This window comes from Opisthocomus hoazin, chromosome 34 (assembly GCF_030867145.1).
Source record: "Opisthocomus hoazin isolate bOpiHoa1 chromosome 34, bOpiHoa1.hap1, whole genome shotgun sequence".
Lineage (NCBI taxonomy): Eukaryota > Metazoa > Chordata > Aves > Opisthocomiformes > Opisthocomidae > Opisthocomus > Opisthocomus hoazin.
The window spans coordinates 2798797-2814551 of record NC_134447.1 but is presented as its reverse complement, the minus strand read 5'-3'; the positions used below and the strand labels follow the sequence as shown (position 1 = coordinate 2814551).

Genomic DNA, 15755 nt, shown 5'->3' with positions numbered 1-15755 from the left:
GGATCTGGGGCATAGCAAGGTTTTGGAAAAATCTGTGGAGGAGTACCCGTTGCCGTTAGGCGTAGGAACAGATCTGTGGAACATGCCAGGCATAAGATTCCCCTTTTCATCTGTGTGCTCCTAAGACCAGAACTGTACCTTTCCATCCATTCTATTAATTTTAAGGGTCTGTTGGCATTTGCAATTCGCAGCCCTGCAGAGCGGGTAAGCTGGTCCATAGGTTGGCTTTCCAGGCAAATGCAGGTGTCTCCTTTCAGACTACAGACAAACCCCTCCTGGCATAAGGGCGGTATGCTTGCTTTCTTCAGTGAAGATTCATAATGCAGTACCTGTCCTGGTCCCACTGAGACTTTAAGGGGACAGATAGCAAGGAGAGGTGGTTTCTGGTAGAGGGTGGGCTTTGGTGCATATCCAACAGCCAGGCTTGTTTGCCTCTGCTGCTGGAGTTTGGACTGTGGCTATGGCCGACTTCTGGAATGAATACGTATAATCCGTATTCCGCCACAGGCTTATAAGCCAGGCTACCACGTGAAAACCTAGGCTTCCAAATCCCCATTAACAGGAGAAACAAACAGACACAAAGAGCAAAAACCTCTATCCCTTGGTTAAAGAGGAAATGCGGAGGGTTTCCGGACTCTGGCAGCCCAAAAGGCATTGAAAGATGTAAAGCCAGCAGTCGTGGAAGCTCCCTCGTTAGCCCTGCCAGACTACAACAAGCCTTTTTTATTATATTTAGGTAATATGGCTCTCAGAGGTGTTAGGAGGAAGAGGGCGGGACTCCCCGCCCGCGTGACGGGGCCTTTTGTCGCAATGTGCTGGGTCACATGAGGCGCGGGGGGTGGTTGCCGTGTGCCATTGTGTGCACAGTGACGTGCTTGCGGCTGTCGGCCGGGAAACCCCTCACTGGAACCCTGAGGCAGGGGTTCTGTTGGTGCCATCGCCAGCGGTCGTGCCTGGCAGCGCTGGGTGCACGAGAGGGAGCCAAGGCTGAGCCGGGGCCGTGGAGGCCTCTCCCCATCGTCCTCCCGCCCACCAGCAGACGCCGTCGCGGAGCAGGCACCGCCTGGCCCCAGCCATGCCTGGCGTGCACTACAAGTTCTCTGCCAAACTGGACTTTGATACCATCAGCTTCCACGGCCTCCACATCTCCCTGCATGACCTCAAGCGCCAGATCATGGGCCGCGAGCAGCTGAAGGCATCCAACTGCGACCTGCAGATCACCGACGCCCAGAGCAAAGAAGGTGAGTGGGGCGGCGGGCACGGGGCCTCGGGGACCGCCCGGCTGGTGGAGTTGCAGACCACCGCATGGGGCTGCAGCCTGCGGGAGCCCCGCTCTGCTCTTTGCAGCTCAACTCAGCGTAGCGTGAGTCAGCCTGGGGCTCGTCCCGCCAGCGTGTGGGGGATCAGGAGGGCCAGCGGCACCGGGGATACGCGGGGTGGGCAGCGTTAATGCCATTCAGCCACGACCGGTAGCTGTGACTTGTGTTGAGGCCTCACAGAGCTGTTTGTTTGGGGTTGCTGTTCTGACGACGGCCTTTGGATCCGTGCTTTAGAGCAGAGCTAGGCATGGAGGAATATGTGGTTGATGGGCGACATTTAGCGCTCACAGAAGCTTTGGTGTCCTGGAATTCTTCTAGGTAAAATGCTAAAAAGGTTTGGGAGGATATCTGTGGGGATAATCAGGACCTGTTTTAAAAAGGGGGGGTGTGGGGGGGTGGCGTGCCCTCTTCCCTGCTTCCTATAGACGCGTGTTCTGTAAAGGCAGAATTCCCTTCCAAAAGCCTGTTCTCAGGAATGATGCATTTTAACTTGCCTCTATTAAATTTGATGTGAATTTCATGACCTGTCTTTTATAACAGATGTTTTCACAGTATTGTGGAAGAACTGCAAACTCCGTAACTCAGGTTTCTGTAACATTCTGACTCAGAACACTTGGAGAATGTGCTGTTCTGCTTATCAGGCAAAATCAACAAACTGTAACACCAAAATGGGAGTCTGAACTGGCCTTAGATGATTAGTTTTAGGGAAGAACAGTGCTCTTGGCAGACTGTCTCTTGAAGTCAGCCGTTGCTGGAGTTCAGTGTCGCAGCACGCACTTGACAGCTGTAGTAGTGCCACGATGTGATGTCTTCAGAAAACCTCAGGCTAACTCTGAGTGAAACCATTTGGCCTCACAGCTGCTGTCTTCAAGACTGCGCAAACTGAGCATTTCAGAGCAGACACTTCAGCAGCTTTTAAGGCTTGCCCTTCCCCGTGCCGTTTTGTTGATGTGCTAGTGTGGGGGATTTCTTTGGTTACGCCTCAGCGTGCAATTAATTCCTGGGCTGCCAGGCAGCATTGCTGTGTGGAGCCTTCCTAAAGGGTTTGGAGTTCCCCGTTTCCCTGGGTGAACTGAGGGTAAGCCGTGTGCCCATTCCAAAACCATGATGTTTCAGTGGAGCCCATGCAAGGTCTGTCTGGGAAGGAGCTGCTCGGGCTCTGTCCCCAGCAGGGCTGGGACCTCTCGGGGCTGTGCGGTCAGCGAGGTCAGTGTCCCTTGGCCAGGGGCTTAGGGCAGGTGTCTTTTAGTTCATTACCACGGGGTGTCCAGCTCGGCTTTCGCTTTCCCAGTCACACGCTGAAGTGGCAAGCCATGCCAATAAGGCATTAAGGCATCAGGCAGTCTGTGTAATCAGATTAATGACTGAAAGTATGTTAGATTTTATTGACTCATCCTTTCAAAGCAATGCAGGTGCTCTTTTGGAGCACAGTACTGTATAATCATAATGCAAATCAAAGTTCCATGAAGCATCTGGCCTACTGCACTAGCTAATTCAAGCAAGGATGAGATACCAACTGTGGTTGGGATCCTCTTTTGGTGGAAGCTGAAAATGCAGAAATAGCAGTCCAGTCTATTAATCAGGATGTTTCGAGGCAGTGCCAGCGACACAGAGGACTGGTTTGTCACAAAGTGTGCAAGTGGTGCTGATTAGAACAGAGTTGAAAAATGAGATGAGGAGAAAGCATATTTTTAAGCAGCAGGGAGAAAATGTGTTCTTGGGAAGTACCCTGTTTTCTGGTCGAGGCAGTCTGGCATGTCAGCAGTCATTTTGATCTCTTACTCTGCAGATCGCTTCCCCAGTCACGTAACAGCTGGTGAGCAAGACATCCAAGCCTAATAAAGGCTTTTCTTTGTCGTTTCGCATGTAGGCTTGCCTTCTGATGACTTCTGCTGAGCTTCTGTCCTTTATCGGAGTGAAAATACTTCTCTAGACAGTGCTCAGAGAGATGCCTTTGCAATGCTGTCAGCATCAAAATGGTGGATTAAAGCAGGCCATAAAAGAAAGTAGGAACTTTTTTCAGTAACCTGTTTATACCGTATATATGACCCAAATTATTAAAACTAGCAGATTTTTAGAATTATAGGTGAATTGAAAAATGGAATTTTTAAGTGGTGCATTAAATGTGAAGCAGTATAAATTTCAGAGCGTGGCTTGAGTTGTTTGTACTTTTTTGCAGGAAGAAGGTTGTGGATACTAATGCAGTTGTTAATTTAAGCTTTCTAAGTCATCATGAGGCAGCAGTCAAAGTAGCTGTTAACTTGCCTGCCTCCACTCGTTCCTTGAAATACTTCTTTCCTGACTGTTCTGTCTCTTCTGCTCCTGACTTTACTATAACATCCAAATCTTCCTTTGCTTTTGCAAGCTTGCTGAATTGAATCCTTAGTTTTAATCTCAGGTCAGATTGAGAAAAGCCCAGTAGCCACTCACTGTCCGTCACTGGCAGTAAAACAAGTTTTGTGCTCAAAGGGAGTAGGAATCACCCATGTTGTTACCTCCAGCTTGCTGAGTATTTCTGTTGGAGCTCTGCTTGGACACGTGTGAAAAGTCGCCTTGTTGCGCAGGAGGTCACTGCTCACTTTGCAGAGGTTGAGGTGTGTGGTGAGGCCGAGGGACGCTACTTTGTAGGTCCTGGGAGTTGCCAAGTCTCTGCCAGGGGATGCTGCTGCCCTCGGGGAACAGGTTCCTGCTGGGAGATGCCAGTAGGCAGATTACAAGGAATGGCTGCTGACAGTGCTTTAAAATATTTAGTCATATCCAGCTATCCTCATATATTCAGTCTCTTTCTCGGAGAGGTGCTACCCTTTGTAGTCATCCGCAGAACAACCACCATCCTCAGTCCGGCACAGGCACAGCAAACTCCTGTCTTTTTGTGGAGCCGCTGTTGCTTATCCTCCGTCTCTGGAATCTCAGTCCAGTGGTTTGTGGTGTGGACCAAAAGGAGTGCTCTGTGTGACTCCGTTCAGCAGGTAGAAGCAGCTGCTTTGGGCTTTGAGAACTGCAGCTGGCACGATCTCCTGGCAGTGGTTTGTCTGGGCCCGACAGCTGTTTGAGCTCCTGCTCCATCACACAGCCCCAGGGCAGGCCTTTCTTGACAGTGGCTGTGTGGTGGTGAGATTTTCCTTTTGAGAAGAGCTCCAGCTGTTGGCTTCAGGCTAGCACTTCTGTAAAAGCTTCTGTTTTTGTCATTAGTAGTCCTTTCTCCTATGATTTGAAACTGCTCCAAAGTCCCGAGGAAGCTTGCTGTTCGGCTCCGTAGGGGTTAAGATCAGAAATTAGTTTTGTCTCAAAGATTTCCCAGTTTTCTGAAGAAGGATTCCATCATTTGGAAATAGAAGTAAAATTTTCATTTCGTTGTTGAAATACTGTCTTCTGATAGGTATGTTTTGGTCTGAGAGAGGTTCCTGCCTGTAGGAATAATATGCTGAAAAATGGAGTGTAAATTGTGAAATATTCCTGTTCTGTGTGTGATCACTGAGTAAAACCACCCTGACGGAGCTTGACTAGACATACATCATCTTTGGTTTTCAGAGTATCGTTCCGATTCGTCTGTCAGGGTAAGGGCTTTTGATATTGAAGACCGTCGGCAGATTACAGGGAATGGCTGCTGACAGTGCTTTAGAAGATTTAATCTTATCCAGCTTGTGTAAGAACAAGATAAACACTGTTCTCGTGGAGAGGCCTTTGCATTTTAAGCTTATTCAGTCGAAGTGTCACAGGTAGTGTTTTTTTTTGTTTGGGCTTTATATAAAAGGTCACAAGGCTTCCCTCCTCTGCAGAAGACTAGCGTGGTGAAAGCCAAGGCAAAGCATGGAGAGCTTCAGGCACACTCTGTTTTCGAAAGGCTGTTAAAGCCTGTCTTTGTAAGTGATTTAGTTTGAGTGTCTCTGCTCTGCGAAAAGTGAATCGAAAGAATTCACATCCCTTTGGTTAATTCAAACTAGACGATTAGCTTAAGAGGGGAGAGACAGCTTTACTTTGAGCCAATTCTGCCTTCCTTGTGAAAGCAAGCTGAAAAAAGCCCCAACATTTCTGTGATTCAAATCCTAGCACTGCAGTTTCATTACTGTCCTGGTTTTAGCTTGGATAGAGTTAATCTTCCTCCCAGTAGCTGCTGTGCTTTGGATTTAGTAGGAGAACAGTGCTGACGATGCGGATGTTTTCAGTCATTGCTATGAAGTCAGGGACTTTTCCAGTCTCCCATGCTCAGCTGACGAGCAGGTGCGCAGGAGCTGGGAGGGAGCACAGCCAGCCCAAGCTGAGCAGCGGAAATATTCCATGCCAGGGATGGCACGCTCAATTTGTAAGGGTGGCTAGCAGGGGGGTAGGCATCCTTTTTCTTTAATTCGCTTTTCTATGAGTTGGCATCCTCTCCTGTCTGGGAGTTCGAACTTTTGCAGGAGTTTGGTCTTCAGCGGGAATTTTGCAAAATTCATGAAATCTGCAAGTTCCAGGTTCTGTGATCGCTGCTGGGGAACTGGCTGGGAATCGGTCATTAGGTGGTGGGAACATTGTATTGTATAGAGTTTGTTTTGCATATTCAGTAGCAGTAGTAGCTGTAGTATTTCCTTTGTTGTCTTATTAAACTGTCTTTATCTCAGCCCCTGAGTTTCCCCTTCTGTCCATTTCTGCTCCCCATCACACTGGGGGGGAAGGGGAGGAGTGAGCGAGCGGCTGTCGGGACCTCGTTGCTGGCTGCTGCGTTAAACCCCAACAGTTTCCGTTGAAATGTGAAGCACTGCCCAGCTGATAAGTGTGGCTGTTGACGGATTAAGCTCGCAGAAGCAGAGTTGGCAGGCTCTCCTCTCTGTTCTGTCAGTCCTGAGCACTGGCAGCAGAAGGAAATCACTTTTAGTGAACACCTTGGAAGGCAATGGCACAGAGCTTCATGCTTTAGCCAAGCGCCTGTTTTGTTGCAGGGCAAGCCAGTCAGATGCTACAATCTGGTTTCTGCAGGGGAGACCTTGTTTTTCTCCAAAGATCTACTGGTTTTGTAGCCTACCAGAAGCAAAAGCAACTGAATCTCCATCAGGAAAGAACTTCATGCATTAGCAGACTCTCTTTTTGTGACCTCTGAGACCCTTTTGTTGTTGGCATTGAAACTACTTTTAAAAAAAAGAAAAAGATTTTGCTGCTTGTGTTTGATGATCAAACCCAAAGATTACTTGAAATGTACTGTTAGTGTGTTTGAGACAACAAAAGCGTGATGTTACATATAAAATGTTGCTTTCATAGCTGTAAAGGTATTCTCTGAAGTGCTATGTAATTACATACGAATATACATTCCTATGAATTCACAAAGGTTTTTTTTCTGAATTCATGTTTTTTTCAGAATACACTGATGATAATGCCCTGATTCCGAAGAACTCATCAGTTATTGTCAGAAGAATCCCTGCCAGAGGACTCAGAGCTACCAGCAAAACACATGCTGCGTAGGTATCTGTAAAGCATTGCCTGCTCGGTTAGGGGTTTCAGGGTGTTAACTTGGTTTATGGACGTCAGTTCACAGAGGCGTTCAGGTTGTACCTCTCCTGCTAAAGCTGCTGTTAGGTTTTGGTGGAATGAGGTGGATTTTAACCTGTGTCCACCAAAGCAGACAGACATTTTTAGGCCTGCTGGGACATGGGGTTCAAACTCCAACAATGGTAACTTTTAAGATGATGCTGTTGGGTTTGTTCTTGGGCTTGATTGTTCTGAGACCCAAGCTGTAGATCCCGTTTCCTCTGTGTGGAGAGATTCCTTATTCTCTGTGTTTGCTTTTACTGCTTTTGTAGTAGAGAGAGAGAGGCATTTGCATTGTAGTGTAAACTTACCATCTGCTCCATCCTCCAAAGAGTCTGATTCTCAGTGTTTGACTAGTTCTTGCATTTGGGGGAGGGGGGTGGGATATGGCAAGTGTTCTTACGCCCCAAATCTGGGTATTTTTGCACACAAGCCTATAGAGGAAAGACCAAGGCTTGCCAGCTGGTGACCCGTGCAAACAAGAAGTTTAGAACTCTTAGAGTAATTTGTGATGAAGTAGACATGTGACTTAGGGGTTTTGTTTTAGTTGCACTGCATGTCCCAAGAGAGACCAGTTTCTGGATACAAATACATTTCGACATTCACTAGACTATCAGAACACATTGTTTTGGTTTTCAGGTTCTGTAATCTGCTTTCACTGCTTTAAGCTGGGTACAAGTGCTTTATTTTAACTTCTGATCACCTTTATTTCTTCTTCCAGAAGTCGAACTGAGCCAGGGAGTGGAACATCAAAAGCAGTACGTAAAAAACCAATCTCCCACTTTTTTTCTGTAAAACTGCATTTAATTCTAAACGGTGTAGCCTTGTGCTAATTTTCCACACATTGCCTTAAAACATGGTATATGCTGTAAATGCACTGTATTCGATTCAGCGTAGTAAAAGCTGAGGAATGCCATCACTGGCACAGTTCTAATGTGAATATTGGTATTTGTGCCTACTGATGCATTGTATTTCATATTGAATATGCTGGAATACTTCCTGTATGATTTTGTGTTGCACAGATAATGCAGGATCGTTTTTAGATCACATAGGTTCGAGGTTTGCACAGCTGAGCGTGGTGCCATGTTCTACACCTGTCTGTCTGTAGCTGGTTAAATGAACGCTTGCATAGCTTGTTGTGTGCTTTTTGTTTCTTGCAAGAAGAATTGTTTGGAGTGTATTTTTTTCCATTTTCACGTTGTATCACTTAGCTTTTGTTTTTAAATACTTTTTTTTTGCCTAATGTTTTTTGACAATGTTATCAAAAACCATGGAGAACCTATTATTGTTAAACCTGGTGTCCTGTTTCTTACTTCTACCTTGGGGGTTCAAACAAATACAAACCCCAACTTACCTGATATGTTTTGAGGCCAGTTCTTGCAGCTAAATGATTTCTTTTCACGTCCTTAAAAAGTGGGTATTTGTTCTTAAGCCTGTGTAATTGAAATGATATTGTTTGGGCCCCGCTGAGTACATCAATGTCTTTCATAGATTGGCGTGAATGTAAATGGGATTATCACGTTCTGCATCTAATCTTTCCACTTTATCTGATGAAGCAGTTTAGTTTCACAGTTTGCCTGCAAATGAAAGCATATAAAGCAGAATGTACAAATTCTGGCAGCAGGTTAGAGCCTGGTGCTTTTGTGGGTAAGAGCCCTGTCCTTTTTCCTAACTTCTGCCTGCTGTCCGTTTTTGGGTGTGGGTGACTTCAGGGTTGGACGCTGCTTTAATTTCCCAAAGGTTCAGCCTTTCTTTAGTATGCCACCGCTTTGAAGATATATTTGGAAAAGGGGCAGCATTGCTCTTCAGGTTTCAAAGCACTGTCATTCTGCTGCTGAAATAGAAACAAGTAACACAAGGAAATATCGAACTGGTAATGGTCTAGACCTTGATTTGCCATTTGGCTCGACGACTATGTGTAACTATGCATGTCAAAATAGCCCTTATGGTAAAAAACTTACTATGTGGTGGTTTGTATTTTTCATCTTTATTTGAAGTATGACTGCTTTTTCTTCACTAGAATCATGTGAGGCATTACACTAACCCTGGATCACTGGATCTGATCACTTGATTAGCTGTTAGGATAATTTAAATCAGAAACTCATGAACTCTGGGTCTATGTTTTCTGAAGCATACAGCCTCTGATTTCCTTGCAATGGTATGCAATTAACTTCATATGGAAAACTTTTTGTATGTAGGTCTAAAAACACCAAGTCTAAACCTGACTTCTGCAATTCTACCACTGGTGGGTTCAAATTCCTTTTTGGACATCAGTGCCTCTCTATTGTGACTTTGAGTAAGTTGAACTGGCCCTCGTAGTAAATTTCATGCATTTACATAAACCACGTTTATGGTATTTGATATAATTCAGATGGGGTTTTATTTCTTGAAAACAGTATTTTTCTCTTTGTTTACTGCCTTGCCTATAAAGACAAGTCCCAAGCTCATAAATAAAGTTCACATTCTTTTAGCCTCGTGTGTTCCCTGGCATGTCCGTATTACCTTTCCAAGGAGCATTTTCCCATAAACTAACAGAGACGTCTCAGAAAAAAACAACAAAAAAACAACCAAACAATCCTGGAGCGGGAGAGAAGACTTAGTGTGAGATAGAACTAATGAAAGGTAGTGAAGGACAAAGCAAAACCATGCCCTTCTTGTTCGCTCTGACTGTCCCTGATTTGGGTTGTCAAGCCAAGGTGCAAGCCGTGCGTCTCTCTTTACAAGTCCCCTCTCCCTCTTGCACTGTAAAAGCGCTGCAGCCTCAGGTGCTGCTAGTGCTGGAGACACAACTAGCTTTATTCTTAAAGTTAGCTCAGGTCTTAGTCTAAAGTGTGGGGTTTGGGGTTTTTGTTTGTTTGTTTGTTTTTAATACACATATTTCTGTACACATTTCCAAGGAGAACGTGCATCTTAGTGTGGTAGGAAGAAGTCACTGGACAGCTTGTCAATTACTGTAGAACAGTAAAGCAGCAAAATTAAAAGGAGTTACGATGTTTTTTAGAAGAGCATGCACAAGAACTTATACTTTGAACATTTCTTCCTTGTCTTGCTCTTCTGTTAGCTATCATTCTACACTTCCAAATGTGCGCTGCTGTCCCACTGTTACTACAGCCAGAGCGAGGAAGTGGATACTTTTTGATTTAGTGTTCCTATTTCAGACTGCGAGGATCTCGAGGTGGTATTTGTCCTCAGAGGCTGCAGAAATGCAGAGAGTCCTGGCCATTGTCTGAGCACTGTCAAGCACAACGGTGATCCTTCCTGGCTGAAATTTGAGTGCAGTCAGGCTATCAGGTTTTAGGAAAGCACTGTAATCTAAATGTAGCCCTCCAGCAGTGAGGTTAGCCTTTTCCTCCTATTTTCTGTGCCCCTTCCCACTCGCTTTATGTCAGTTCCTTTTTAGCCTTCTGTTGGAAATGGGAGTTAATATATTGACTGTTGATTTTGGGTGTTTGGGTTTTTTTTCAAATTCTTCTGCAGTATTTTCTTAAGGTTGTATACAGCTTTCGCAGAGATGTTTTTTCTACTTGACTGATTGGAGGAACTGGCAGGAAATACTATAGTAGAAATTTCAAGGGAAAAAAGGCACAAGATTGTGGGATCATTGGAAGATGGCTGTTGGACAAACATAGTAAATAGTACCCAAGTTACCTATTTTCTGATTTTGAGAACTGTTTAGTAGAAAGGAGTGCTATTACCTCCTTTAAGAAATTAGACCATATCCTGCAGGCCACATAACAACTGCTTCCTGGCAAAAAACGCAAACTAGGTAATAGTTTATGAACAGCTGTGTTTCAATTACTGGTCAAGAGGAGACTGTTCAATGCTAGACTCCAACAGAGAGCTTTCCTAATTTCTTGTTTGCTTCTGAAAAACCACAGAATTATAATGGTTGTGCTTCCGTGAGAGAACATAGGCCTGTCTTTCCACATGTAAAAAGCAGTGTCATGTGGAGCGTGAAGCTTCAAAATACACGATCAGGCTTCCTTTTTAACAGAACTAGGTACGAAATGTTCTGAAGAGAAGGGAAGTCGAATCCTCTGGTCAGACTTGAGATGGAAAGACGGTCTCTTTTTGCCGTTCTGCATGTGATTTGAGTGTCTTTCTGGCATCATTTTACCAGTGTAAGCTGTACTGCTGCTGGTGGCATAATGGAATTCAATATCCTGGAAAAACAACCAGATAAGTGTTACCCTTGGAAAAACTGCACTTTGATGTTAGTTCTCAATAAACACCGCAGCCCTCAAGCGGCCTGAGGACTTCATTCCTGCAGCTGCTCCAGTAGGTATCTGGGAGAGAGGAGTGTGGTTGCAATGGAGAGAAAAATTCCAGGATTGTGCTCTGAATCCATGCTTTCATCATCATTAAAAACTGGTTTTGGTCTGACAGCAAGGAGAATAAGATTAAATTCTCACACTTTCCAAACCAATTTGGGCAGTATGGCCCGTGGTCTAATAAAATACAGGAAATCAGTTTTCTCAGTTTTTATAGGCTACTCTGTCATGGGAAACACATTTATTTCAACACTTCGAGCAGTTTGTTTTTTTCTAGACAAAGTGGTGGGTTACTTTTATGGCTAATGTTTCGGATTGGTGCTTTTATTGGGGTTTTGTGGGGTACGGTGAGTTTGGCATTTTTACACTTACTGGCAGGAGGGGCAGCGTTCATGTCTCAGGGCTGATATGCCTGGACTTTGTTTTGACAGGCAGCTACTGTGTGCTTAGAAGCCTAACCTTGTGCATTTATGAATGATGAGACATTAACCGATTCATTTAAAAACTACACTGAAAAAAAGTTTCCTGAAGTGACGCTTCCTTCTCAAATAAACTTAATTTTTTTAAAATCCCTTTTAGCTGAATATTGACAGCTGCCTTACTCCTTTGACTTTTAAGCAGTGTTGAGCATTTGGCAAGGGTCTCTCTCCGAGATATTCTGGAGGAATGAGTAGATCTCAAGTGGCTTTGGTTGTTTTAGTTTCTTCTCCTTCATCACATCGGCACTCTCAGGCTGTCAAAGGTTTGGACTTTGTTTGGAACAAGTACAAATCACACCAAGTTGGAAATGCCTCTTTCAGTGACGCTCAGAGGATATAGTGCAGACTTTCAGACTACAGCAGAGGTTAACTATTGTTGTGTTTTGGTTGTAGAACTTCAAAATGTGTTTCATTTTTTGTGAACAGGTTGATGACTCTTCTGCATGTCTTCCTCTGGCCCAGCTTATTAAGGTACATATATATTCTTGTCAAATCCTTAAAAATCAAAAGAGTTTCCTTCATATTTTTAAATCTTATACTGTGATCTATAGCTGGATCACTGTTTCAATCTGAACACAACATTACTTTCATTTATAATAGTTTAAAATATTTATTTGAATCTTAAAATATGAGTATCTTTTGACACTGTCCTTTAAAGAGAAGCTCCCACTTTGGGAAGGTAGAAGGTGAGCACCTTGTCAGACTCAACGTGATGTGGCACTATTACTCATCTTCAAGACACAAAGAAGAAGAACCTCAGATGCCGTTTACCGTTTCTAACACTTTTCATTAATTTTGCATTGGAAACTACCACAATTCTCAGCGAAGAATTCAATTCCTGTAAGTTGTGGACATTTCAGTGGGGTTTGCAAGAACCAAAACAGAGGCGTTTCTGTAACACAGACAACAGCGCTGTCGCGAAACCTGTCTGTGGTTCTGTAAACTCCTGTGAAGTTTGGCTCTAAAATGTGAAACACTGCCCAAGTGGTGTACACATTTCAGCTTTCTGGAAAACGCAAATATTTCCAAAAAGTGCAGGAACATAAGATAAAGCAGCTCAAAACTGTTACGTACTTGACCTCTTCAGTGCAGACCGGCTTAGCATGGAGGCAGTGTGTTACAGTCAAAAGTTTTCTGGTTTATTATTACTGTGTATTAAAGGGCATACTTGAATTGTGGTCTATTCCTAGAAATATTTTGTGGGTTTTGGATGTCTTCTGGAAACTCTTTGGGTTCCAACAAATTAGTCAGGTATCCATAAAGTTTTCTGTAAGAGTTCATGGAAATGATTTCAAAGATGTTGGTCTGGATTATGTTACTGTTCAGAAAAAATTGTGTGTATGAAACAACCATTTAATACAACGCTGAAACGAGTGGGCACTTTTCTGAATGAACGTGTATAAAACCAAACCCACGAGTGACTGATCTCAGTGATAGGTGCTTGAAGGTCCAGACCATTTACAGTCGCTCCCTTAGAGCCTGCTTGTATCTGGAATCACAGAATAGTAGGGGTTGGAAGGGACCTCTGTGGGTCATCTCGTCCAACCCTCCTGCCGAAGCAGGGTCACCCAGAGAAGGCTGCACAGGACCTTGTCCAGGCGGGGCTGGAATATCTCCAGAGAAGGAGACTCCACAGCCTCCCTGGGCAGCCTGGGCCAGGGCTCCGTCACCCTCAGAGGGAAGAAGTTCTTCCTCGTGTTCAGACGGAACTTCCTGTGCCTCACTTTGTGCCCATTGCCCCTTGTCCTGTCACTGGGCACCACTGAAAAGAGCTTGGCCCCATCCTCCTGACACCCACCCTTCAGATATTTGAACAAAGAGGACTTTAAAACAAATCAGCTGGCTTCACTGATTTGAAGATCTAGTTCTGCATAGGGCTCTATTACAATTTGTCTATTAAAAGGGCACAATCAACTGGAAGAAAGTGCATGTTTTTCTTACAGTAGTTCAAGAAGTTAGCAGGGGGGGAGCTTGGTCAAATTTCTACTGAAAAGAATCTTTTGTCTTGCTGAGTGACTTTAAAAAACTTGATTGTTTTTAATGCTTCCGTGTCTGAAGCTGAATTTCATCAAGCAGAAACAACTGCCCCGACTCTTCAGCTGGGTGTCCTTTCAATGCCGTAAAATGGAAATAAGGATACTTGCATACGTCTTTCTCAGTGAAATGTGCAGTGGATGTCTTCTCCTTCAAATAGTCTGGGGCTTAAAAACCGGTTTAAAAACACTGAATACTACAGGTTTTTCTACGCACAGGTTCAGTCCACTCGGAATAGAATTGGATTGGTTACACAAGTCCTTCTGTAAGGCCCGAACAGAGCCTAAGGACTGGAGTGCCCAAGAATGCTCCTGTCAAGTAGATTGACAGGTACACAAAGACCATGCTGTGGCGTGAGGACTCCCCAGAACATCTCCAGGACAACTCTCTTTTGTAGAAGCAGCTGTCTTCATGCCCCCCACCTAGCGCTGTGCTGTTCTTTGCAGGATGGGATGAGTGATGTTGTCTTTGCTGTGTGGGCTGAAATGTGTTTCCAGTGTGTGTGCCAATAACTGTCTGCTCAACAGACTGCCAACCTGGCTGCGGCCAATGCTTCCGAAGAGGATAAAATAAAGGCCATGATGGTGCAGTCTTGCCAGGAGTACGATCCCATCAAGTAAGTGTTGAGAATGCCAAATCTTTTCTTTGGAGATTATGGAAAGGTTGTAGAGATGTTTGTTTTAGCAAGAGAGACATAGCATACCTTTTTATTTTTTTCCCCAAAAATCTCCAGTTACATGAAAAGACCCGTGGGTCCACCTCCATCATCATTCCCTTGCCGTTACTATGGAAAACCAGGCCACTATAGAAGGAACTGCCCGACAAGTGGGGTAAGGTGGTGGGGGACTGTTGCGGTGGGAACGAGGACTCGATCAATATGATCCATAACAGTCACCTTTATTAGCAGAGAATCTTTATTATATGGACAGCACTCGGTACAGCACTCGGTTGTGACTGGTCACTATTCATAGAGCGTCTATTAATAGAACACCCGGATTATATAGGCAGAACTTGACTATGATTGGTTACTATTCATAGAACGTCTGTTTACCTGCAGCCAGCCTTGGGGCATCTGTTTATCCACAGCCGGCCTCTCGATGGCCTTGAGGCCTGTGCTGCTGCAGAGCGATCAAGTCCATATTCAGAGTGTCTGGGCTGCTCACAATATGTCCCTGTTCTTCCAGAAATCCCACAGGGGACCTCTGGTGTTGCTCGGGTTTTCATATTTTCACCTTGGCAGTCACAGGGCAAATGCACGAAGACTCCTGTTAAGAATTGTTTCTCTTGGGGTGAAGTACAGAGGTTCTAGGGCAGTGTTGCAAAGCTCCTCAAAATTCAAGGGAAACCTGGAATGATAAAAGCAAAATTTTCTTTCTTCTGGATCATAGACATTAAAGATGAGCACAGATCTTTCTTGGTTAATTTTCATGCCTATTTTTATCTATTTCACTATTACTGTAAATTTTTCTGGTTTGAGCTCTTTTTAATGACAGTTCATGGTTTCCAGTGTTCCGTATAAAACCAAGATGATTCTGTTGACCCCATCCACTGAATATTTGCGTGTTTTAATTACACAAGTCTCTGCTTGAGTTTTCATGCCACTGAACGTTAGTCACTGACTGTACACGCGTGAGGTGTGAATCCAGCCCTCGTATAGGGACGGAGAACAGAAGTTTCTCCGGTGACTGATTCAGGGCACGGAATTGAGCTCTGGCTCTGAGCTGCGCTTTGGAGGAGGAGCGGGTTTGTGTCTCTCCCCTGCGTGGATGCTGAGCTCAGGGATATTTCACGCTTAAGGAACCTGAAGTTAAGCCAAAGAATGTCGACTGAGTGCAAACCACTGCTCAAGCCTTCGGAACATCCTGGCTATATTCATTTAGGAAAAGAAGTATTTTAGCTGAGCAACCCCTACGCTAGGTGAAAGGAGAGGATTACAGGCTTTTGCTGCTTCAAATCAACATTGAAAGGTCATTTGAAGTGTGGGCCTTAAGATGAGATATGTCTGCATTTCTTTTCTGAACAGGACAAAAATTTTGTGCCTGCTCCCAGAATGAGAAGGAGCACAGGAATTCCGAGGAGTTTCCTGATTGAGCTGAAAGATCCCAACACAAAGGGCGCGATGCTGACAAAGACGGGAAAATACGCAATAC

At 44.6% G+C, this 15755-nt stretch overlaps 1 protein-coding gene across 1 annotated transcript; it reads left to right on the top strand.

Annotated features, from left to right (window-relative positions):
• The first annotated feature begins 1075 nt into the window (after positions 1 to 1075).
• On the top strand, positions 1076 to 15401 carry LOC142365259 (E3 ubiquitin-protein ligase RBBP6-like). The gene is made up of 5 exons (XM_075445907.1): positions 1076 to 1241; positions 6652 to 6751; positions 7543 to 7647; positions 14339 to 14435; positions 15300 to 15401. The coding sequence occupies exons 1-5, from the start codon at positions 1076 to 1078 to the stop codon at positions 15399 to 15401; spliced, it is 570 nt and encodes a 189-aa protein (XP_075302022.1).
• The last annotated feature ends 354 nt before the right edge of the window (positions 15402 to 15755 follow it).